Source organism: Fistularia commersonii, chromosome 3 (assembly GCF_037954325.1).
Source record: "Fistularia commersonii isolate RoL2024-O1a breed Wild chromosome 3, RoL_Fcom_v1.0, whole genome shotgun sequence".
NCBI lineage: Eukaryota > Metazoa > Chordata > Actinopteri > Syngnathiformes > Fistulariidae > Fistularia > Fistularia commersonii.
Window position 1 is genome coordinate 7,159,596 of NC_141286.1, and position 24,013 is coordinate 7,183,608.

Sequence of the window (24,013 nt, forward strand, 5' to 3'; positions counted from 1 at the left end):
TTTGGAGAGGGACGATGTTGCTAGTCGGATGTATTTATGTGACGGACAATTAGGTACGCCACTGCAAAAAGCCCCTCTTGCATTCTTCCGTGTTTTAAAAAGTACGCATGTTCCGTTTTGCAAAAAAATAAAATAAACGCAACGTCCCGTCCTTTGAAGAACTTACGGTTTTTATTTTCCTCAAGCGTCAGCATCGCCGTGACCAATCGGATGTCTTGTGTGCTGCTTAGCTCCTCCGGAGCCCGGATTCCCCTGGAGGACGGCCGAGCCGCGATGCTGGGCCGGGGTCCCGAGACCGGGGTCACCGACAAGAAGTGCTCCAGACACCAGGGTGAGGAAGGAGCGCTGCGGGACCCCGGTGGATGAAATACAGGGCATCTGTCTTATTCGTAAAAGAAAATTTGGTCACTTTTTCACGATGGTATTGTCAAGTTTTAAAGGTGGCCCAAGAAGTATAACGGAAAGTTCGAGATTTATGTCACAGTACAGTCATATTCTGAGAGAAAAGTGTGCTAATAGTAGTAACTGAAAGATTATGTGCATATAGATACAAATAAACAAAGACTATGCACAACATATAGAGTACATATTGTGCAGGGAACAGTTATAAAAAGGCATGAATGGTTATGGAAATGACAGGTATACAGTAGGAGTAAAATTGAAATAAGTGTCCTGCAGAATGTATGAATATAATATAAATATTGCACAGATGAAAGTGGTAGTGAGAGATGGAGGCAGTTGGGTGGTGCAAAATAAGTATTTTCATTATGAGGTCCTGTAAGCAGCATCAACACCTGACTATGTTCATTTTTTTTGTCTTTTGCATTTGTGGTGTTGAACAGTAAAATAAGATATTTAATCAGTCCCAGAAAAAGAAAGACCAAAATGCCTATTCTCACCAAGTTTACTTCAATAGGTGCACACTTACGACTGAGACTAGTGGAGAAAACAGTTAAAAAAACACAGAAACTAAAAACGGCACCTATCTGCTGTTGTGTGGTGCTACCTTTTGTATTGTTGTTATAATGACCCTTGTCTTTCTTCCCAGTGAAGGTGGTGCCTTGCTTTGCAGACCAAGATGCGGTTGTCACTCAGGTAAGAAAACAGCCCGGGCTTCGTCCCTCCCCCTCTCAGTTCACACCCCGATCCTTCTGACAGAAGCGTTGGCGAGAAACACAAACAAAAACATAGGTTCAGCCATTGTCTGGCTTTTTTTCCACACACCTGTCCCATCAAAGTACCTAAATGACCTTTGTAACACTCACAAAGTAAGTTCACTGTAAAACTTGTGCAGCCCAGAGACGCTTGTGGATGTGTGTGTGTGTTTTGTCCTCGCTGCAGCTGGGTCCCAATCCCAGTTTCCTCGACAGCGAGAAGCTGGGTCGTGGCAACTCTGGTAAACTCGTCCACGGAGGCACCCTTTACCTCGTCAACCAGCAGCACCCATTTAAGTTGCACTTCTCCTCGAGCACGAACGGGACGGCATCTAGTCTGCCACCAAAAGAAGCGAAAGCTTCAGCCAAGAAGAAAAGCCCGCGGAATGGGAGAGAGGCACAAGCACAGCTGAGTCCGACTCCCAAACGTAATATAAAAGATTTCTTCTCATCCTCTCCCCTGAAGGTAATTCATTCAGGCATTTGATTAATCAAGTAAAACCTTTTTTTGATTATAGTTTCTAGCATCTTGTTTGATTCATCCAAAATATAACAAGAATAAAGCAGCTTTACGGTTACATCCTACTTTCTTTAGTCCACAAAGAGGCCACTTAGCCCAGATGGGGGACCCTCTGACATGAAGCGCCCAAAAAGAGAAGTTGAGGAGGACGAGGATGAGGAGGAGCGACTGGCAGAGGAGAAGCTCAGGCAGCTGCAGGAGCTGGCAGAGAAATCCATGACCAGCTCTCAGTCTCCGTCCCTTCCCGAGTCGTCGTCCTCATCGTCAAAGGCCTGTGTCAAAAGCATCTGGCAGCAGACTGGCAACCTGATGTGCTACACCGCCGCTGGCGTGAAGGGCAGTAACAAGGTGGGAACGTTTACATACGCCAAAGAACATATGATTGGCTTTTTCGTTGATTTGAGTCCACAGAACAACAGCCTCAAGGATGCCATCGTGATTTTCTGCCTCATAAAATCACTGCTTACAGCGCATGAATTTTACAGTATACATGCATTACAGCTGACTGAGCAAGTTGACTTCCGTCACTAACTATTACGAAAATTTTAAAGAATAAATATATTTAATAAGTAGAATAAATTTAAATAAATAAAATAAATAAATCAATGTACACATACGAGGAAGATCCAGGTGTTCAGGATCCTCCTGAATGCCTGAATGGTCCCTTGTTAAATTTCCATATAATGATGTTTGTCATTTAAGAGGCAGAAAGTATCGTGAACAGTAACAGTGAACGTGACCAGTATAGTCTGTTCTTGATTCGCCCCAGATCGCTGGATTTGACATGGACGGCTGCATCATCACGACCAAATCTGGCAAGGTCTTCCCAACCGCCCCGGACGACTGGAAGTACGTCAGCATACCCCTGAAACCCTTGTTCAGTATACCGAATAATCCATTTTTCTAGATGTTTTTGTTGAACCCCCATCCCCATGTTTTTCATCGACAGGATTCTGTACACTGAGATTCAACCTCGGCTGGCTGGCCTGCTCAGGAAAGGATACAAGGTGCGTGGATGGCAGGGAGCTGCTGGGAAGATTAGTCATTTTTACGACTCCTGTTTTCACGGATCCTTTACATTTCCCCACTTCCCCAGGTAGTGTTTTTCACCAACCAGTTAGGCATCGCTCGGGGTAAACTGAGGCCAGAAGTCTTCAAGTCTAAAGTGGAGGACATTCTCAACACGCTGAAGCTACCTGTGCAGGTGGGTGCAGGCGGAGGGCCAGATGGCTGCCGACCTCGGAGATGTAACTCAAATCTTTGCGTAATGGATCAGCTCTGCCTGGGCACCCACCCATACAATATGATGGCCATGATGAAACATTTATGATTTAATTAATATCTAATTTATTTGTCATCTGTCTCAGGTTTTGGTCGCGGCGGGCCCTGGCGTCTTTAGAAAACCAGTTGTTGGAATGTGGGATCACTTATGCGAGACGGTAAGTTGTTTGAACAGACTCCCTTGTTATGAGAGAGTCATAACACACCGTGACAATAATGATCTGACTCCGCTAAAACATGGTACTGTGTTGTTTTTACATGTTTGACAAGGATAAGATTGTCATATTGTTCCAACAGGCTAATGATGGCGTCGCTATTGACAAGAAGCAGAGCTTTTATGTTGGAGGTGCGTGACTTTGGATGCCTGATTTCAATACCACACAAAGACAGATGGCTTTATGGCATTCTTGTTGATATTTTTAGAAGAATCCTTGTGCAAAACGGTTGTCACACTCAACCGCATGATGATCTTGAGCATTCACCTGGCCTAACCCCTGCGCAATACAGTCGTCTGACATAACGTCTGCTCTGACAGATGCCGCAGGCCGGCCAGAAAACTGGGCTCCTGGGAAGAAGAAGAAAGATTTCTCCTGCAGCGATCGACTTGTAAGGGTTCACCTTTGTCGCCCTCCTGCCGCAACTTGTCGGACGTACTGATATGTATATATCGTTCACGTGCACTTGCCTAAACCTCGCGAGTCAGGGCCCTGTCTCAAGAGCTCACCGCGTCTGACATCTCTCTAGGAGATCCCAACGCACTAAAACGGGCATCTGTGCGAGTGGAGGTTGGTAAATGCGCTAGTGTTGTACCCGTGAGGCTTAAAAATCCGTAAACGTCAACAATGTTATAATAAAGTGAAATACAGCATTGGCAATGCATGAGCCCCGAGACCTTCCAGGAATTACATTGCAGTTTTACGTGGGATATGATTATGATTTACATTTTGTGGTCTTATCTCAGCCTTGCCTTCGCTCCAGAGCATTCAAGGTTACAGCATAAGTTGCCACGGTAACCTCAAGTTACTTTGCCAATCCTCCAATCACTACCAATGGAGCTTCCTGATTGTTTTTCTCAATAGACCAGAGGATTGTGGATCTTTACCGTGTCCGTCTTTTTGTAGTTTGCTCTGAATATCGGCCTGCAGTTCTATACTCCCGAGGAGTACTTCCTGGGCTGGAAGAGTGCCCCCTACAAACTACCTGAGTTTGACCCTGTAAGTACAAAAACGAGGGTAAATCATATTATACACATATTTTGCGATCGTTAGCACTTGGTAACAAGCCTTTATAATTGCCTCACTGTTTAGGGCGGCCTCATAGTTAAAGGCCTAATGCTAGTCTGCAGAGTAAGTAATTAATAGGAGCTTAATAACGACTACTACAATTTTAAAGTAAAATATATGCAAATAAGCAACAAATTAACACCATGTATGTGTGTAGTAAAAAAAAAGTGTTGCCAAAAAGTGAAGTGAAGAGTCTAAGTATTTGGTTTTGATACAGCTGACTTGAGATTGGGCCTATACATACATGTGTGTGTGTACATATATATATATATATATATATATATGTATAAATATATGTGTGTGTGTGTGTGTTTTTTTTTTTTTTTTTTCTTCCCTCGTTCAATTTTCTAGAGGAAGCTGGACCCTGCTGGCAGGCTGTACGACCCGCCATCTGCCTCTCTGACTTCCAGCAGTACCGAAGTGGTGGTCGCCGTGGGTTACCCCGCATGTATGTGAGAGCGGACTATGTGTAAATGTGTGTTTGCCACATCCCATAAACCCCCTGGATCTCCCTTATCACTCCGCAGCGGGCAAGTCCACCTTCTTCCACACTCACATCATCCCCGAGGGCTACGCGTACGTCAACCGGGTGAGTGGATTCTGCCGAAACACCATTTGGCTCCTCATCCGCCACGCAGGTTTGTGACCGTCGGCGATGATGTTAAGAATAAACGTGATCTCAACATCTTCTCCGGATGTGCTCAGGACACACTTGGCTCTTGGCAGTCCTGCGTGGCGGCATGTCAGCGCGCTTTGAAGGAGGGCCGCAGCGTCGTCGTTGACAACACCAACCCGGATCCCGAATCCCGCAAACGGTAACCTCCCTCATAAAGCAGGCCTTTCTCTTTAACGAAGAAGGTTACATGTTTGTCCTGCCTAACTCTGTGCTGCAAACATAAATGACCTGTCAGGTATTTGAGGGATTTTCCGAAATGCGGAAATTTAACAATCACACGCCTTAATCCTCCCGACAAGGCAAGATATTCTTTCCTCACGTCTTGAGATGCCAGATTTTTTTTTTTTCAATCCCAAAATCCTCCAAATCATTAGCTTGATATTCCTTAAAGCATTTTGCTGTGTCCTCTGGAAAAAGCTTATTTAGAGACGTTTCTGGCCCAGGCCTCTATCAACACCAAAGGTACCAAGAGTTTCTGGCGCGCGCACAGCTTGTGACATTTTCAAATCCTTTGCAGATCTATGGGCACATCTTCAATTATTTTGTAGGAGACCAGTGTTACAAAAAAAAGAGGTTCTCAAAAAAGGAAGAAACTAGTTCTTTGTCATTGCGTGATGACATCCGCACAGCTCCCTGAGGAATTTTATGTGACGCATTCAACGGTCAATGGTTCACATCAGTTCGTGAGGTTCGGAAACTTGTTTTTTAAAAAAATAAACTGAGAGCCTATGTCTCGGTGATGGTCGGTGCCGTCGAGGCAGGTAAACGCAACATAAAGGAATCAGCTCAGCGGGGAGATGGTTATATACAAAGATTGTCCAGAGGACACACATTTGCCCTCTGAGTACACACTACCAGTATATGCTCTAATTTACCTAAAACACGATCCCAAAGCACCAAGACTGGAACACCTTTAAGTTGAAATAAGATGCCATTATAGCCAGTTGTTCAACGTCACTCATGGGTTCAGTAGTAATGTATTTATTAAGGTTGTTGTCTTGTCCTCTTCTACGAGCTTTAATTCACATTCAGTTAAAGCGAAAATGAAAAAAACAGCAACAGACTGCTCGCTAAATTAAACACACCTTTGGAACCCATTCAGCCAGACAGGATGAGTGTGACTGATGGGTGGGGGAACGTCAGGATATAAATGTCGCTAAAACAACATATGCGTTCAACATTGTCAACAAGATAAACCCTTTCATAACAAGACGGTACGCACCAAATGCATTTATGTACTCAGTGAACATTTTCCCAGATATTGTTAAACATGAGCTACTCTCCTGACACTTGGGATGCTATTTAATTCAGTAAAAAGGTAAATTTAAAGGTTCTGTAGGTGTATTTTAATGACTTAATACTGTTTTGTTTTTTTGTGAGATTTTCCTTTAATTGTGACGTCGGAAACTGTTTGATTTTTCCAGGTATGTGGATATTGCCAAGGCAGCGGGAGTGCCTTGTCGCTGTTTCCTCTTCTCAGCCACTTTCGAACAGGCCAAACACAACAACAGGGTAAGCCGCGCCCCTCCACACTGTCACATGTTCCCGTTTTGTTGTTTCGGGGGGGTTGTAACGACAGATCATTATGTGAATTTTTTTTTTTTTTCATTATTATTGCTTCCTCCAGTTCCGTGACATGTCTCCCTCAGACAGCAAACACGCCAAAGTCAACGATATGGTTTTTCATAGCTATAAGTGAGTAACACAAAAATACCCCCACCCTACTTTAATGCTGTCTTTCCATCGGAAGGTCAATTATAAGGGTTGATATTTTGATCTGCTTAAAACAAAATTAAAAAGTTCAGCCGCGTAAAAAGGAGCAGCAGCACTGAAACCACCTCTTGTCCTTTTTGCAGGAAAAACTTTTTGGCTCCAGCTCTTTCTGAGGGATTCTCCGAGATCCTCCACATCCACTTTGTCCCGAAATTTGCGGACGGCAAATCAGAAACCTTATTCAGACAGTTCTCCGAAGGCTGATCAGGACTTTTCTCGCCTGAATTCAGATTTGATCAAGAACCACAGCTCACTACCGATGCCGCTTAAGAAGAGAACGCCAGTCTCGTGCTTTGTGGTTCTTAATGGAAAGTTTACATCCATTCTGTGTCGCTCGTGACCTTAACATGACACTCATTAGACTTTTTACTGAAATAGTCAGATCTTACAGTTGTTCATCTGCGTATATAATTTCATTTTAATTTGTCTATTTCTGTGTAGGAAGGAAGAGGGTAGGCAATTAGAGTTTGTTTTGTTTTTTTTTTTTATCTCGTGTATAAAGCTAGTTAAGTAGGCACGCTCCACCCTCACCTTTAGAATAATAGGTTTTTACTGCCGGCAGTGAAGCTGCATGACAAACAGGCTATGTTTGATCAGTGAGTATTATCTGATGTCGATTAAAATTGAAAGCCATTAATGAGTGCAGCTTTGCACGGCATACGTGAAGCAGACGATTCTCTCGGGTCCTCTCAGTTGTGCTCTGGCAGGAACTGGATCTCCTCTCCCAGGTGCTCTCTCAGCCATGGCATTATCTCAAAAAGATTGATGTGGAAGTCCCGGGCATCCGGGGGCGGGCTGTCAACGCTGTGCCGTCCCAGGACCACCTGAGTAATGTCGCAGACGTTTATGGTGCCCCAGGACACGACTCCCACCTGGGTGGGGTATTGGAGAAAGAAAGATGCAACAACAGTTAATTGCTAACATGTTTTTTCAATTTTCTGTTATTTTCACCTCCCAATCCTCGAATAGTTAAATCAAATTAAAGTTGTAACAATTTTCTACATCTCAGCTTTTTTTTCTCCTCATTTTTTTAACTACTTTGCGGAGTTGCAACCACAGTTTTTTTTGGGGGGGGCGGGGGTTCAATAAATCTAGATGTAATGAGTACAACTACGGGGGATTCATTTCCATAGAATTGTAATGGGTAATGTTGTGTGAAGCACCATAGAGCTGCGTTATCCCTGCTGCTAAAAATCACATAATTAAAACCTGATGAGGTCCAAGTTTTTTGCTGTTCCTCAGTTATGAACTGATAAGGCTCTTCTTATGAGTCAGCTTTTTAACTACCATTGCGCAAAAAAACAAAGCCTTTCCAAGGTGTTTTTTCTCATGTCTAGTTGATAAATGTAATTACTGTTCAGTATAGGATTATCCAATAACAAGCAGTGTTTCTGTGACAGAGGGGCAGAATACAATATATTACATGCATACATGTAAAGCAAATTCATAATTTGTCTATTCAATGAGCAAGATGCTACACACCAACCCATTCTGTTTTGTATTGTCTTTTTTTTAATCATAAAACAAATACACTTAAAGCCCTTGATCAAATGATCAAAACCCTAATAACAATTTGTTTGCCCATTATTAATATTATATGTACACAATTTTTTTTTTTAATACAAAGTGTAAACATGAAAAACCATTCTAGCGGAGGGATGCGCTGACCTGAAAGTAGCGATTTCTTTTTTGCAGAAACAGCGAGCCGCCCGAATCCCCTGTCCAGAGAAAGGCGACATGTAACAGAGGAAATAAATATTGCTACGCAAAGCAAGAAATCCACGCATATTCCAAACCTTTGCAGCTGACAGCGTCCTTAAACCTCGGGCTCCCTCCAGAACAGAGGAGCCTGCGTGGAACATATTCCTCCATGGTCACATTGGTGGGCCCCGAGAGCGTTAGGTTGGCCTTCTCCACACACCCTGACCTCTAAACGTGGCAAACAAAGACACCAGAAACGCTTTTAATCAGTCATCGGCGGGGAAAACTGCCGCCCAAAAGCACGCCACTCACCAGACTACCCAGCTGAATGTGGGTTTCTTTACGCAAGGAATGCTTATGGACAAATGAGGCAGGGGTCATCAAGTGTGATAGTAATTCCTTTTCTGTATGCACACAGACACAAAAACATTTTCCATCATCAGTGACTTCAATATCCCATTCAGAAGTTCATACAGAGGACGTATAAAAACACTGTACCCATACTGTCCCAGTCATAAAATTCCATGATAAATAATGATATCTTATTTGTCTATCTATCTTTCATTTATTATCCATACCACCTATCCCACACTCGGGGTTTGGGGGTTGCTGGAGTTACGCAGGAGTCATGCTAGTCAATTACAGGGCCACAGATAGAGACATATAACCGTTCACGCTATCATTTAAATAGCTTGGCATTAGGGGCTCCGATCAACCTACTCCATCCATCCATCCATCCATCCATCCATCTCAGCTATATTGCCGGATATTTAACGTAACGTTTATTTAACGTACCATGCTCCTGGCAGGTGGAGTTGATTTTCTTCATGGCCCGACTGGCTGGAACAGTACAAGGCATGCAAATTGGCCTGTTTTGACATACAGGCAAGAGTACAAGGATGTGTAAGGCGTATGTTCTTTACGATAGATATTACAGATTGGCGCTGCACAGTCTTACCGGGCCTTCCAGGACAGAGGGATGCTGCCGCTCACTTGGATCAGAGCGACGTCGTAGTCATAGAACTCGGCCACATTTTTGTGCCTGAGCGCTTTGATATTGTACTTGGGATGCAGGATTACCTTGCTGGAGGTTAAAATACCTCCACCTGTGAAGCACAGCAGTGACTTCTTTTGTTTTCAAGGAGCACCGAGTCACTGAGATAAATCACCGTAGCTCTAAAACACGTGATTGTTGAATATGTGAAATCAATCTTGGCACGTTTTCACTTCCATAAACCTCAAAGTCACCGACCGTATTGTATATCCACGACCTGATTGAAATTTTCTTTGCTCGACCTTGCGAAGCAGTGCGCGGCCGTCAGTACCCAGTGCTGGCTCACAATGGATCCACTGCAGTGAGTGCTCTGCAAGGGCAACAGAGAGAGAACATTCAAACTGGAAAAAAAACAGTGGTGAATTTTTGGAGCGGGGGTCTCACTGGTATCGTGACATGCCAGGGTCTGGAGTAAGCGTCGGTGTCAGTCTCTTCTTGGGCAACACCACACATCGTCACGCTCTGGTCACCTGCATCACGATGCAAGACCATTTAAAAAATTTAATACTTTTCAACTTCTATCTCTGCTGGCTGGACTGAAATTTATATCAAAATGCGTTGATCAATAAATGTTTGTAGCTCATATGCATTCAACTATCAGGCTGCGTATGTGTGTTGACTGGATTTATTTTCAACTATTAGTCTCTTCTCCCACATTGCACAAAAAATAGAACTCCATATTAAACCACATGCTGTGATTTTTTCTTTTATAATAGTCATTAAAAAAAGGCCAGGCAGCCTTTGAACGCTTTGCTGAAACGGCTATACTTACTAATGATGCGGTTGAAGACAGCTCCCAGCGAATCATAGTCTTTCAGAATAAAGATGTGTTCCTCATTACGCTTATTGGAGGCCAGGGCATTCAATCCCTCTTTTTTTTCCGCTTGGTTCCCGATCCCAAATACGTAGATGTCTGAAAACACACAGGGATCCATTTAAAAGAGTGAGTAACACGCTAAACGTCGAAATCCAGGATTACTTATAATTGCTGCTGCACCAATGTGAAATTGAATGGTCTGATTATATTTAAGTTCCCACAATACCCAGATTTGTCTCCTTTGTGTGGTCATGGAGAGAGCTGCCGTAGCCCAGCAGGTGTCGAATCTTGGCCAGGGCGATCTTAGGATTCTTGCCTGTGTTGCTGTAACCTGCAGGGCAAGAGAGTAAAATAAGCCACAATTATATTTCAATATCACCAATTAAAGAAACAAACGGTCGTAGAGAAAAAGGTGAGCGTACCAGTCGGCGATCCAGTTTCTTACCATCTGTTTGTATGACGATGATGTTCTGGGTCTCGTTAAAATGGTTATTTTGCTTGTCTTTCTTTAACAGGGCGATCATCTCAGAGACGCGGTACAAAGCTGCGTAAATGTTTGTGCCCGTCTTGCGGCCGTGGCCTGAAAGCCAGCAAAGGGTGAAAAGATATATCGGACTGAAAGGATTGAGGAGGTACATGGTAGGGAATACCGAATACAAAAACAAACTCTTACTGTTGTAGTTGAAATGTTTCAGGTCCAAGACGACGTACTCGGCTTCCCCACTCATATACGTGTCCGTGATGTTCACAATGTCTTTAACCTCGCTGGCAAAAGACAACACGTGGAACTTTATCTGTACCTCATAGCTGTCCAACTAGAGGAAAGATAGTGACAGTGGTTGACAAAATGCTCCGCGAATGCAGGGCGCATATTTGTCGAGTGAAATCGCATTCATTCGGCTCTGACTTTCAAGATGAGGGCGATGGCAGCATCCTTGGATTTCTCAAACTCCTCCTTTGTGATGCTACCTGACGCATCCAGCAAGAAAAAGACATTCATGCGGCTGCCCGTGGCCATGTTAAAGGTTCGGCCGAAGCTCGCAGCTTGGAGGAAAAAAAAGGAAATAAAAAGGAAAATTACAACCTGGTCTACTTGTTACAGTTTTTTCTTCTGTGCTGGAAGTCATCCTGTAGAAACTTTCGAAGAGTTTTTACAACTGCAAGTCATGCTCACGTGAAACCCACCTTTCCTTTTGGAGTCCGGTGTGAGGAAATCCATGATTCCCGCAAGTGACCCTGACATGGCAGCTGCCACATCGCTGGGGGAGTCAAAAGTGTTTGGGGCTGCAGTAAACCAGGTAGATAGCCAGTGTCAGAGTATTGATATGTCTTTTTAAAATCCTTCATTAAAAGGACAGAAAAACTAGAAATGAGCTGTTGCTCTGTACCCTGGCATCTCGGCGTGGCACCGCTCCACTCCTTGGTCTCCAGGCAGACCCTTTCAGCTGATCCCAGCAGGTTGAGACCGGTCTGGCACTCATAAATGAACTTGTCTCCCGCTTGGAACCGACCCCCGAACCTCTGGGCCCCTGGCGGGACCCCCGGGTCGTCGCAGTCGCCAGCTGAATACACAAACAAATCGACAACAGGAACAAATCAACAATATCTGGACAAAAAAGTGTAATGGCACATTAATAGGAGTACAAAAACATTAATAAGAGTACAAAACTTGTTCCTTGGGTCTCATCAAGAGCAGGAATACAGTATAGATGACGCCTCTGTCAGTGGGTACTAAACAAATGCAAATATAAAAGCTAAATGGCAACAACTTAGGAACAAATTACATCTCAGTATCTAGAAGAAATGAATAATGGAATAAGTCCAGAGTGTATATCAAGAAAAAGAAGAACTTCTGTCTCAAATACAGTGATATTGTCCCTGTGGATGAATGCATTTGTTTAGTTGTTTTTAGTGTCATGCATTTAGTTTGAAATAGCTGTGATGAAGAAACAGTGATGAAGCTTTGTGTCAGTATGTATTACATTTTTTTGTTTGTTTTATTTGCTATACAATATTTTAAGTGATTACAAAACACTCAAATAATATATGTATTTTTTAAAAAATAGCTTGTCCAGATCAAATAGAAAATAAGTTAATAAAAAAACAGACCACTAGCTGCATTCAGAGACACACCAAATGTTCATACATATATTTTTAGAATTGGTGAAAATTTGATTTAATTTTTTTTTAATAATTTTCAAGGAACTTTTCTGTGGCAAACAAGAAATTCTGCATTCTTGCTTTCTATGGAAGAAACACATGAATGGTAGTCTATATTCGGGCTACAAATGTCAGAAATTTGTTTTCACTCTTTGCTATATATTGTCTAGATTTTTTTTCTTGTTGCGGCAGGATGCGGCAGAACCTTGTATTCTTCTGTGATCCAGGCTCAAAGCAAATCATTGTGTTTGAAGAGTTACCGCACTTCTCACCATGGCTGTCGCAGATCGGAGTGCTTCCCGTCCAAGCCCCGGAGATGGTGCAGTTCCTGTGGGCTGACCCGTGCAGAGTGAAACCCTCCTGGCAGGAGAATTCCTGCGTGGTCCCTATGCGAAACCACTGCTCTCTTGGCCAGAAGTCTCCATTGTCCAGCTGCAGCTGAGCCGGACACAAGATATCTGGGAGAAGGATTTTTATTGCACAGAGGGAAGACCATGGAGAGGAGAAGATTGGTGCGCTGACATGCTGAGCTTGTTGTGAAATTGAATTTTATTGTAATCGAAACCCACCTCTGCATGTGGCCTGTGACACCAATCTACCGTTGGCTAGTCTCATAGGTGACCACTCCCCGTCATCGCCGCAAATCCTTTGACTGACAGGTGAAGGGTATCGTCCGGGTCCGCAGTGATACGTCAGCACGCTGCCCTCAACCCCTCCCTGCGGAGGGAACAGCTACATGAGGTAATCCGACGATAACAGAAATCCAAAGGTAGAATGCTGAATAAGCGAATTCTGTAATGGGGAGGGGGTGACCTTTTGACCTCATCAGAGTGAATATGAGGGTAAAGAGAATCAATTTTACCTTCGAGTAGGTGACACTTCCCTCTCTGATGCTTTCTGCAGTTGAACAGTTCAGAGGCAAAAACTCCCCGTATATGTCATAGTCGTAAACATACTCCTCATCCTGCATGCACACTACACCACAGGCAACAAATACGTCACAATACACCACAATTTGCTGTAAAATGTCGTTACAGATGCTAAATGCTCACCCTCCCGGATGGCGATGAGGAGCAGGATCCATAGTGCAGTCCTAGTCTCCATAACCGGGGTTTGAATCAACTTTTGTTTGTCTTTGAGTGTCAGGAACTACGGCGGAGTATCTGCGTCAGGCGGCCGGCGCTGTTTTTATTTGTTGATTGAATAGACATTGGCCGGCAGCAGCGACAGAGAGGCAGATTGAGCAATTTACGGGAAAACACGCGTTTTAGGTTTCAACTTTCGGTTCTGAATTGTGCTGATTTTGCCTCCCGCACTAGTGCTGAGTTCATCGTAGACGCACCAATGAAAACAGAAATGAAAATGGTTTGGAGTGAAATTCTTTCGAGGGCCAGCAAACCATACTTTCAAATCTCTTTTCACTCTTTAACAAATTCCCCTCGCCAATTCTCACCCAAAGAGTTCAGATTCAGAATACGCCGGTGTATTTTGGTGTGGTTTAAAACCGCTTGTGTGTTTGTGTGTTTCCACCTGGTTGATTGCGAATTACAAAATGCGAGCCTGTGTATGAGTAAAGCATTTCGAGAGCTTAAAAGATCATTAATAGGGATTATAGAGTTTTAACAGGGACCCTCACCCCCACCTTTCCCTGCCCTCCCCCTCATCGGGGCTCAGTCCCCTCAGCTGACTCGGATTTGTTGAGTTCTGTGAAAGAGGTTCTAAAGCTCTTTTGTAACTGCTCACACATCTTGAAACCACGAGAAATACAGGTCAGTGTCGCGGCGGCCAAAACTAGGCAGAAGGAAAGGCCAAAAAAAAGAAACAGAAGATTTGAGAGTTGAGTGTTTTCTCTTTTGTTTCTCGTCTTTTTGGACGTCTGATGGACGTCCAGCAGAGGACTGCTGTGCCATCTCGCCGGCGGAGCAGAGGCCGAGGGCATTCTTCACGTTGCCGGACGTGCACGTTTGGAGCAAGAAGCGAACGATGTGTGCGCAATTTCCTTTAACGCTCTCTCGCCGAAGTAGGTTCAGGCAGGATGTCGCCGTCGGTATATTTCCCACCAACTCCAATTCTATGAGAAAAAGAGGTGGATTTTGATAAGATTTGACCAAAGATGACCGATCTCAGCCAGGTAGCGGTTTACTCGGACTCCTCAGATATCTATAAGGTAAGTGGGATGAGGCGTTGATGAGGAGGACACAATCAAGCATCAATGCCATTGATATGAAACGAATTTCTTTGCCATAAATCGCTTTTACGAAAACATCAGTGCATATGTTGTACTCAGAATGTGTTCTGCAATCCTGCCTTCGAGCTGGAGGGGGAGCGAGAGGAGAAGGTGGAGGGCTTCCGAACTTCCTCGTCCACCCCAGAACCAATCAAACCGGCATCTGTTGGTGAGATTGTGCTTGTGAAAAGATATATTTTGCCATTTGCTTCTTGGGTTCCTCCTGTCGGGGCATTAAAAAAACAAAAAAAAAACTCTTAGACAAGCAAACCATTATATTTTGGTTACAATCCTGTTAAATCTCCTGGAAATGAATGAAACAGGAATAGAAATTTGTATGAGTCACTTGAAGGTGCACCTAAAACAGTATTTTGAATATCAGATGACATAATGTGACGGAATAAAAATCAGGGTTTTCTTTTGTGCTGCTTTTTTGTGCCGTTCAGGTTTGAGTTGGGGTTTATTCGGTCTGTGTGTCAAAAGGCTGCGGAGCCCGGGTTGTGACTGGGTGAAGGTGGTGGTCTCGGCCGCCGCTCTGCTCTTGGTGGCAGCGATCGGACTGGCGGTGGCCCTCATCCTTACCCGTGAGTTAAAGATAAGCATCCTTAACAAAAATCAAAAAACAAAACCAAAAAACGTTCCCGCAATTATTCTGAAATAATAACTGTTGTTCACAGTCCTTTACTTTGTGCCTTGAAAACAGAGATGAAGGGTCAAGCAGTGGAGGAGCAGTTGCTGTCCAGCACCCCTCCAGGATTAACAAATGAAAATGGAGATTCCAATACTTTACCCGCAATGCCCGCCAACAGAATCCATCAGGGTGGTGCGGTGACACCTCACCCAGCTCGCATGCCTTCATCTACAACAGGTAGGATACGCTAACATCTCCCTTCTCGTCTTCCTTTCATTTTCATGTAACAGAGACTTCCTTCTCTGCCTCAGACTGTGGGGGCATTTTGACCGACTCCGAGGGCAGCTTCAGCTCACCCAACCACCCCGGCTCCTACCCCCCCAACTCCCTGTGCGTGTGGGTAATTCGAGCCCAGCCACCTTACTTGATACAGATCCACGTCACCTCTCTGAACGTGGAGGGACCTTCTCCCTGTCTGTTCGACTGGCTGGAGGTGCAGGAGCACAAAGAGCACGGATCGGTGGTCACCAGGTCGGTCACTCATCGCCATTTCAGGCCACCGTTTTCCCTTCTGAAGGTCATTCACATTACAACCTATCCCTTTAAAATGCTTCAAGAACTTGACCTTTGCACCCCTTTGATTAAACCCTAACCCAGCAGAACAAGCAGCAACCACTCTGCACAAGTGTGTGACAGAAAGACCCTAATTTCGTACCATACTGCATGGTGAAGCATCTTTTCTTTTTTTACAAAACCATTACTATTCAAATCCATAAATAGAGATAAGCGTATCAATTCCAAGACATGAATACACAAATATGTTTTTGTATCTCAGATTTACACATCCTTGAATTGCATATACACAGACGCACACGCATATATATGAATATATGCCAAAATTGTTTGGCGATCCATGTAGAGCATATATGGTGAAATATCTCACACTGGTACAAGAATATCCAAACATTATAATGTATGTATCTACGAATGAGTCAAACAGTACATTAAGAGGAGTCCAAAATTTCAAAACTTGTTCCTTGTGTGTCATACAGTGCAGGAATACAGTACAGATAACGCATCTGTCAGTGAGTACAAACAAAAGTAAATGTCAAAGCTAAATTGTAGCAGTGTAGGAACCACAAGGAGAAAAGAATGTGGGAAGATATCCAGAACTTAAATGCAGAAAAAGAGGCTCTATACCGAAAAAAAAAAAAAATTAAAAAAGATGATAAAAAAGATAATATTGCCCTTGTGGAGGAATGCATTTATGTAATTATTTTTCATTATCATTTCTCTAGTTTAAAGATAGGGGTTTTGAAGATTTGAGTCGGTATGTGGCAATGTATTTAACGTTTTTTTGTTTGCAAAAAAACATCGACAATGACCCAAAGCGTTCAAATAATACATATATTTTTTAGAAACAGCCTTTCATATAGTCCCTTGTGCTTGTCCAGATCAAATAGAAAAAAAATGTGTATAAAAATAACAATTGGGAAAATGTTCTCTTCAGTGTTCTGTGATTAGGAATGAAGTCACTTTTTAAAAAAGTTGGTAGATGGCGCTGAAGATCTTTGTGTGGCGGAAGAGAGTTTCTTGGTACAGGAGGCTCCAGGAAAGGACACAGGCACTTTGACCTTTTTGTTTACTAGCGCTGGTGTTGTGACATGTTACAGGACGCGCAGTGTTCAGAAAGTGTTCAGTTTAAAGTTCAGACATGATAACGCTATTTATTCTGTTCCAATAAAGGGCTTTCTATTTATTTTCTGTAGGGTCTGCGGTAAAGTCCCACCGCCAACTGCCAACACCAACAGCAGCACTGTATGGGTTACCTTCCGCTCAGATGGCAGCATCGCAGGAAGTGGTTTCACCGCACAGTACAAGGCCATTCTGCCGGCACACAGTCAGTCATCCCCATGTGTTTCCATCCTAAACACACACACGTGACATAATAGACAATAAACACTGCACATTCATGTGCATTTTTTGCTTAACAGTGTTGGAAAGTTTTAAATCACAGTGAAGATGCATTATATTCATAACAGTAACACCACAGGTGATTAACCAAGGCAAAGTAATCAGATTACAACATACCATTAGGAAGATAAGCAGATCAAAATCATCAAGCTGGCCTTTTTCACGTGCTCTTAACCATGACCAGAAATATCTACATGTTTAGGTTTTTAATGTTTATTTTTTAAATCTATAAAATTATCAATACATATTTACATATAGTATTCAGCCAATACAACATGTTCATAATTATAGTACATTTTACCTGGGGTGATATTTTCAAAAACTTGAATATGATTTGTGTTTTTATTTTACTAAAGAATATCCAAGAAACAACTGTTTTGGTGCAATGTGGATATAGGGGAAGTTGTAACCAGTGATGTAACTAGAGGTGTATCAAATTAATTTAAGACTTGATTTGAGAAAACAAAACTTTACCTTTGGAAAAGTATCAAGTTGCACACTCCATGTACCTTTGTTTGCATTTTCCTCAAAGAGAGCTGCTCCAGGGAAGAGTTCATGTGCGACGGCGGCCGCTGCCTGCTCCCCGTGTCCGTGTGTGACGGCCATCCTAACTGCCAGGACCAGACGGACGAGGCGAACTGCAGCCACAAACACAAAGGTGCGGGCAGAGGCCTGTGGGGATAAAATAACAAAAGAACTCGATGTATTATGAAATATTGTTGTTGTTGTTGTTCGGCCTTTATAGAATGTGGTGGGGAGAAGACAGAATCCTACGGGTACCTGGCAAGTCCTAACCACCCCCGGCCTTATCCTCACCAGCAGGTACCTTCACAATCAGCAGGTTATCGACTGGTGCAGCTGCATGTTTCCCTGATCACACCTTGTTCGCCATCAGAGGTGTATCTGGTCCATATCTACCCAGGAGGGTCATGTCATCACGTTGAGCTTCAAGAACTTCAGCCTGGAGACTCAGGATGTGTGTGAGTTTGATTATGTGGAGGTGCACGATGGCGTCGACACCGGAGCCGGGAGGGTTCTGGGGAGGTGAGACAGGCTCTGGTTCTGAAAAGTAAATGTGGAGCGTTTTCTCAACATTGCAAAGTTCTACATAATTCACAGCAATTTAGCACAATTTTGATATCCACAAATTATAGAAACATCAGGATTTTTGATTTTTTTTTTTCTTCCAGGAATTTGAATGAAATTGGTTTATTTTCATTTGGAAAATTTTTCAGCAAAGCATAAAACATCTCAACCTTTTTTTTTCCTTTCCCAAAAACCCTCTGGGAGGTGGTGGTTCATATCTTCTTTAAGGAATGTCTAAATTATATAATCGTGACATTTAAGAGCTTTTGTAATCCGCCCCCTTTTATTCCTCAGGTTTTGTGGCACCACATCCCCACCGGACCTGACCTCCTCTGGCCCCCACATGACGGTGGTGTTTGTGGCCGATGAGGGTGTGGCCGACAGCGGCTTCAACGCGACCTACAAGTCCTTTTCCATTCTGGACAGTGAGCACTTTATCTTGACATTCGTCATCATGTATCTTATTCTTTCAGCTGCAGGGGTCGCCACAGCGAATCAACTTCCTCCCTCTAACCAAATTCTCTGTGTCCTTTTTTTCTCTCATCATCTAACTACATGTCCTTCTTCACTCCATCTTTAAATATCCTCTGGTCCTCCTGTCCCGCAGTTCCAACCTCAGCATCCTTCTACCCATATATTCGCTATCCCTCTGTACACGTCCAAGACATTTCAGTCTGGCCTCTCTGATTTTACCTCCAAAACATCTAACATGCCATACCTCTGAAGGACTCGTTCTTGAATTTTTCACATATTTATTAATTTCAGTAACTTGGTACTCTTTGTTCAAACATTTAAGCAATTTTCTTCTCCCATAAGTCTGATAAGATTTTGAATAAAAAAAAAAAAATCTTAAAACTCACTTTATTTTCTCCGCTCCCCTCAGTCTTCTCATACCAGGATCTTTTGTTTTGTATTTCCCCAAGGGACATGCGGTCCAGGCCAGTTTGCCTGCAGCAGCGGGGAGTGTCTTCAGCCACAGTGGCTGTGCGATGGATGGAACGACTGCTCCGATGGAGCAGATGAACATGCCTGCGGAAATGCCACCTACCCTCCCTTTAGTGAGTCTGTGTTATCTGTGGGCCCGATCATGGGACTGCTAGACTCTGCAAAGCCAATGCAGCATGTTAAGTTGTTTAAAATCCATTTTGAAAATCAGGGAAGACATTCTGCAGGATAATTTTTTGTAACTAGAAAACACTGTTTCTTTCTTTAGATACATGTAAATCAATGACAGAAATTAATCTCATTCTCTATGCCATCAGCTTCATCTTGCGAGGTTATAGAGGTTGAAATGTGTCAGGCTCTCAGCTACAACCTCACCTCTTTCCCCAACATCTGGCTGTCCATTGCTGATCAGAGAGAAGCTACCATGCTTCTGAGACAGTACCGGGTAAGATTCAGCCTTACCACCCATATACCTTCAGAAAACGAATGTCACCCCAAAGCAACTCTCTCTTGCCAAAGGTGCTGATGGATCTGGCGTGTTTTGAGCCCCTCCGGAGGCTGGTGTGTGGGATGTTCCTGCCCCAGTGCAGCCACCAGGGAGGCGTCCTTCAGCCGTGCCGTTCTGTCTGTTCCTCAGCTGAGCAGCAGTGCAGCCAGGCCCTGGACCACTTCTCCTTCAGCTGGCCTTTCAACTGCCACCTTCTGCCCGACTCCCGGGACCCCATGGAGTGTTCGCTGCCCTGATGCCTTAACATGGTCACTGCATGACAATTAGCATTGTGCTGTTAACAGGAGGTCATTTTCAGCCTGCTCTGGAATGGACTACTGATGTCTAAATTGAGAAATGAAAGCAAGAAGAAATAATAAAATCAAGATCGGACTCATTTTCCAGCAGGTCTGCAGGCACCGCTCAGGTGCTGATTGTTAAGGATGTATTGTGTATATTAATGTAATAGTAGCATTTTAGGCAAAGTTGCTACAGGGGACAATTATCACAAAGGCGTTTTTTTAACCACTTCTGGCATTTTGTTACTGTGTCTATGGATTCAACAGTGTTGCTAACAAACCAACACATACTGCATCACTTCAAACCGGTCATGTTTGTTGTGGTGTTTTTTTGTTTTTCGCCCAAATTAATTGAAATGTCAACATAATTAAAAATGGCTAAATATCTTAGTTACAGATTTATATCACATGTGAGCAGGAAAAAAAACTGTTAAGTAATTGCTATTGATGTGTCAATAGTCAAATTGTAATCCTTTCTCTTAAAGTAAAAGGTCAAGGACTATGACTATTTGAATATACAACTATTCCTCTCCCTCCCAGCCTTGAAAAAACATTTTCAGAGCAAATAGAGCAATTCTGTCATCAATTAACAACAAGTGTTCTCCCTCCAAGGCAACGGTAAGAAAAAGGCACACAAGTTTCTTAAGAGAACACAATCTTAAGTTTGCTTTCAAAAGCAGTCTTAGATCTGATATAGATATTCCATAGCTTAAAAAGGTGATCAAGAAGAATCAAACAATCATACTATGTAAAGAATTTGGATGTCATAAAAGGAGAAGCAATTGTCATTGTTCCATGAAAATTAATCGATCAGGATACGATTTAAAACCAGTTTTATTAAGCTTTTCTTCAACAAAAACCACCATGATGGCTTTAAATGATTTCAGTATTGCCAATAACAGTGAATTTGAGGGTAAATGTTGGTACACCTGTGTCCCTGTGCGACTGAACGGTGGCCTAACCATGCCGTGGAGCCCACTCACTATTTGATGTGGTTTGAGACTAAATTTTACATAGCATGCAATCAGACTTGAAATAATGACTTCTCCACTGAATCACCACAAGATTTCATGAGCCCCACGAGCAAACTCATAAGGATTCAAGGAACTTCAGTAACTCAGTGCAGTGTGTATAACCTTATGGTATGGGAAATCCAACACACAATTTATAACTTTTAACAATTTGCTGATATCAAACCTAGAAGTGTTTAAGCAGGTTTAAATCATTTCAAAGAAGACTGTCAAATCAAGACCATCGGTATTTACAGTGATAACAGGGCATTCATGATTGAAACATTTGATATAACAGGGCATTCATGATTGAAACATTTGATATTCTTCTGAATACACAAGGTTATGAAAATTCATCAGTGGAAACAGTCCCATGGGAATAAATAAATATCTGGAGGAATAGGTGTATAAAATTCTGTTTTGTAAATCCAAGGTTTTTCTGATTGCACATTGGTGAGCTTAGTCATAGGGTCACATGACCAAAGTGCTGTGACTGACCAGGTGCTATGATGGGACGATAAGTTTAAGGCTGTGATCTAAGGCGACCGCTGTCAGACCCCACACTCGGTGCTTCCCATTGCGAAACACCGGGAGTGTGTATCCGTATTTGTCACCAGTGCGAAAGTGTGTGTAGCCGCGGTTGTGAGGGTTGCACAGGTGGGACAAAGACAAAGTGAAAATCTCCTCCACCTGAGGAACACATAGAGAGGACATATTATGAGCTGGGTTGAAACAGATATCAGCTTGAAGGAAAAAATAAAATCATGCATGACAGTTGGAGTTTGATTTGGCCTTTTGTGTTAAGGTAGATGATAGAAGTTTGGTTAACATTTTGAATAATGTTATCAATTTGTGGTATACTCATTCTCTGCAGAATGACCACTGTTCTGTTTGAGTTGAGGTGGCTTGCGACAGGACGGGATTTCAATCCAGTGCTAATGCATCTCATTAATACTAACGGACGTTAATGCTGTTTATATATTATTATGTATGTATATTATATGTTCATATATTAAATTAACAGACTAATCTCCATCACCTTGTTAGCAACCAAACATTAGCACACACAATTCGACATGTAGAACATACAGTTAAGACCCCCTTGTATTTTATGGGTTTCAGTAAAATTTTAGATAAATAACAACCACATTTTCATTCATTCTGTTTGACCTCTGTACACAAAATGTACATTTATCTGAGAGTAAATGGGACATAAGATCCAAATTCTTTGATATGCATTTAATATAGGATTTAAAGCCAACAGAAATTTGAGTTGAAGTATGCTCAAATATGACAAAATGTAAATCTAGTGCAAAGATTTATGAATATTGGCAATATTAAGTTTTCAGTCCCAAATATTATTTCATATTATGATTCGCTATCAGCTGTGCTTTATTATGGATGTGAAAAAGCACAGACATTTCAAATCTGTGAAAAAAAATTTTTTTACAGGTAATGTTACACTAAGTGGAAAGAAATTGTCAAGTTATTCATCAAAAGGAAATTTGGGCTGAGTAAATGTAAAATTCAGGATGATATACCTCTCCGGGGTTTGGTTTGAAGGATAGCTCCTCAAGAGGACCAACATTGGCCAGCACAGGGGCAACCATCAATCCTGACTGCAAACAGACAAGTCAAATGCACAAGCATATTAAACATCAAAATAATCATAGAATATTAATTACAATCATTATCAATTACATAATAACAATTCCCAAAATTGTTTTTAAAATAGTAGAAATGAAAAAAGAAATTTGGTTTTAAGTAACAGTGTCCTTTATGTCAGAAACTGGCCTGATAAAAAAACCTTTGGTCAAAGCACGAAAATATACAATTTCTTCTTTCTACTCACCATATCCCTGAGGGGTTTCAGAACACCCCAGACACTATCTGTTGCCACGGTAATACCCAGCTCCTCACGGGCTTCCCTAAGTGCAGTTGCCACCACATCTCTGTCTGATGGATCGCTCTTCCCTCCAGCAAAACTAAACATCATCGGAAATAAGTACAGGCACAAGTACTATCAACAACTTATGCTAATATATAATGCTTTAGGCCTGCTGCTAACCTGACGTCTCCTTTGTGCCGGCCTTTAAGTGTGCTGGAACGCAGGGTGAAGAGAAATGCTGGCTCACCTCGAACACAGCAAAGACAAACCAGGACAGCTGCCCATCTGCCTTGGTTCTTGCTTTGGCTCCCTTTTCTGAACCTCTCCACCTCATAAAGTTTCAAATTCGGCCCCAGTCTTTGGCGACACCTATTTTCATTCATCACAGACAGACAGTCTCTCCAGGTATCCGCAACCTGAGGGGCAGCCTGATGAACAGCTCTGGTTTGGTGAACGGTGTGGCTATGAGGCAGCAGTTTACTGTGGTTACGTTTCGACAAGCTGAGAGATCTTACAAAGCGCTGTCTGTTATACAAATAGCTTTGAAGATAAGTACATCGAGTCTTACTGGCAAAACTGTGTGAACTGTGTTGGCACATGTCCCGAAGCCTCCTCCAAACTGTGTTGGATAAACAGTCCCAGTAAGTGTTCACAGCTTTGGGGTTTTGAGCTAAATCTTCCACCGAACTGCACCCGGGATTAGACGCTGATGCTTCAACTTTGGATGTTGGAACTTGAAAAGAGGCATCTCTGAGCTGAAGAATTCCACAGTCCAATGAAGATGGCGCAGTCTCTGGGAGCAGTGGTGACCCCTCCTTGCACAGACGGATCCCCCCATATCTCCTTTCCTTCGGGTCTGCTGCACCAGGCCACCAAACCCCGGTGTAATCTGAGGTAGCGCTCAGTATGGACTCCCTCAGTCCAAAAACTGGCCTCACGTGACAAGGCCAGGTTAGAATTTGAGGACCTCTGAACATCCTGCAAAATGATAATATGCGAAATCATCGGTTAATAACGTTCACTGTGCTTATCAGCTTACAACACAAA

The 24,013-nt window shown here is 42.8% G+C and overlaps 4 protein-coding genes and 1 long non-coding RNA gene across 5 annotated transcripts; 2 read left to right on the forward strand and 3 right to left on the reverse strand.

The window, feature by feature from the left end:
- The first annotated feature begins 72 nt into the window (after window positions 1–72).
- Window positions 73–7,695, forward strand: pnkp (polynucleotide kinase 3'-phosphatase). Its single transcript, XM_086143459.1, has 18 exons — window positions 73–101; window positions 186–331; window positions 1,049–1,095; window positions 1,342–1,620; window positions 1,750–2,022; window positions 2,444–2,523; window positions 2,624–2,681; window positions 2,771–2,878; window positions 3,042–3,113; window positions 3,253–3,301; window positions 3,491–3,561; window positions 4,077–4,169; window positions 4,590–4,686; window positions 4,766–4,827; window positions 4,944–5,053; window positions 6,339–6,426; window positions 6,542–6,609; window positions 6,771–7,695. Exons 2-18 carry the CDS (start codon window positions 211–213, stop codon window positions 6,889–6,891), a joined length of 1,797 nt encoding a protein of 598 aa, XP_085999585.1. The 5' UTR covers window positions 73–101; window positions 186–210; the 3' UTR covers window positions 6,892–7,695.
- Window positions 7,088–13,688, reverse strand: LOC147235371 (complement C2). The gene is made up of 19 exons (XM_086143457.1): window positions 13,472–13,688; window positions 13,282–13,394; window positions 12,989–13,136; window positions 12,692–12,877; window positions 11,648–11,821; window positions 11,445–11,543; window positions 11,167–11,303; window positions 10,933–11,074; window positions 10,705–10,839; window positions 10,486–10,590; window positions 10,215–10,355; window positions 9,827–9,912; window positions 9,641–9,752; window positions 9,347–9,494; window positions 9,184–9,257; window positions 8,701–8,792; window positions 8,484–8,616; window positions 8,356–8,405; window positions 7,088–7,559 (listed from the first exon to the last, which is right to left on the reverse strand). Exons 1-19 carry the CDS (start codon window positions 13,521–13,523, stop codon window positions 7,377–7,379), a joined length of 2,310 nt encoding a protein of 769 aa, XP_085999583.1. The 5' UTR covers window positions 13,524–13,688; the 3' UTR covers window positions 7,088–7,376.
- A 780-nt stretch (window positions 13,689–14,468) lies between these two features.
- mfrp (membrane frizzled-related protein) lies at window positions 14,469–20,737 on the forward strand. Its single transcript, XM_086143461.1, has 13 exons — window positions 14,469–14,586; window positions 14,707–14,815; window positions 15,093–15,230; window positions 15,350–15,514; window positions 15,589–15,808; window positions 17,047–17,177; window positions 17,784–17,909; window positions 17,997–18,073; window positions 18,147–18,295; window positions 18,632–18,762; window positions 19,261–19,395; window positions 19,600–19,727; window positions 19,802–20,737. The coding sequence occupies exons 1-13, from the start codon at window positions 14,533–14,535 to the stop codon at window positions 20,024–20,026; spliced, it is 1,788 nt and encodes a 595-aa protein (XP_085999587.1). The 5' UTR covers window positions 14,469–14,532; the 3' UTR covers window positions 20,027–20,737.
- Window positions 16,151–19,688, reverse strand: LOC147235373 (uncharacterized). Its single transcript, XR_015104560.1, has 4 exons — window positions 19,198–19,688; window positions 18,032–18,313; window positions 17,761–17,923; window positions 16,151–17,203 (listed from the first exon to the last, which is right to left on the reverse strand). It is a non-coding gene; the product is annotated as an uncharacterized LOC147235373 (long non-coding RNA).
- Window positions 20,738–20,884: 147 nt separating the features above from the next.
- nudt8 (nudix hydrolase 8) lies at window positions 20,885–23,665 on the reverse strand (the record flags this gene model as incomplete). The annotated part of the gene is made up of 5 exons (XM_086143462.1): window positions 20,885–21,768; window positions 22,620–22,697; window positions 22,931–23,063; window positions 23,147–23,428; window positions 23,535–23,665. Coding segments are annotated over 5 exons (810 nt in total), but the record flags the coding sequence as incomplete, so codon positions are not given.
- Between the last annotated feature and the right edge of the window lie 348 nt (window positions 23,666–24,013).

What these genes read in the sequence shown, in the direction of transcription:
- pnkp (XM_086143459.1), top strand. Translation starts at nt 211, where the DNA reads ATGTCTTGTGTGCTGCTTAGCTCCTCCGGAGCCCGGATTCCCCTGGAG. An exon ending in AAGATGCGGTTGTCACTCAG is followed by an intron (nt 1,096 to 1,341) that starts GTAAGAAAACAG and finishes TCCTCGCTGCAG; the next exon opens with CTGGGTCCCAATCCCAGTTT. An exon ending in CGCTGAAGCTACCTGTGCAG is followed by an intron (nt 2,879 to 3,041) that starts GTGGGTGCAGGC and finishes CATCTGTCTCAG; the next exon opens with GTTTTGGTCGCGGCGGGCCC.
- LOC147235371 (XM_086143457.1), bottom strand. Translation starts at nt 13,523, where the DNA reads ATGGAGACTAGGACTGCACTATGGATCCTGCTCCTCATCGCCATCCGG. An exon ending in GTCACAGGCCACATGCAGAG is followed by an intron (nt 12,878 to 12,988) that starts GTGGGTTTCGAT and finishes TCCTTCTCCCAG; the next exon opens with ATATCTTGTGTCCGGCTCAG. An exon ending in TGCCACGCCGAGATGCCAGG is followed by an intron (nt 11,544 to 11,647) that starts GTACAGAGCAAC and finishes GGTTTACTGCAG; the next exon opens with CCCCAAACACTTTTGACTCC.
- mfrp (XM_086143461.1), top strand. Translation starts at nt 14,533, where the DNA reads ATGACCGATCTCAGCCAGGTAGCGGTTTACTCGGACTCCTCAGATATC. An exon ending in ACTCCTCAGATATCTATAAG is followed by an intron (nt 14,587 to 14,706) that starts GTAAGTGGGATG and finishes TGTTGTACTCAG; the next exon opens with AATGTGTTCTGCAATCCTGC. An exon ending in GTCCTTTTCCATTCTGGACA is followed by an intron (nt 18,763 to 19,260) that starts GTGAGCACTTTA and finishes TATTTCCCCAAG; the next exon opens with GGACATGCGGTCCAGGCCAG.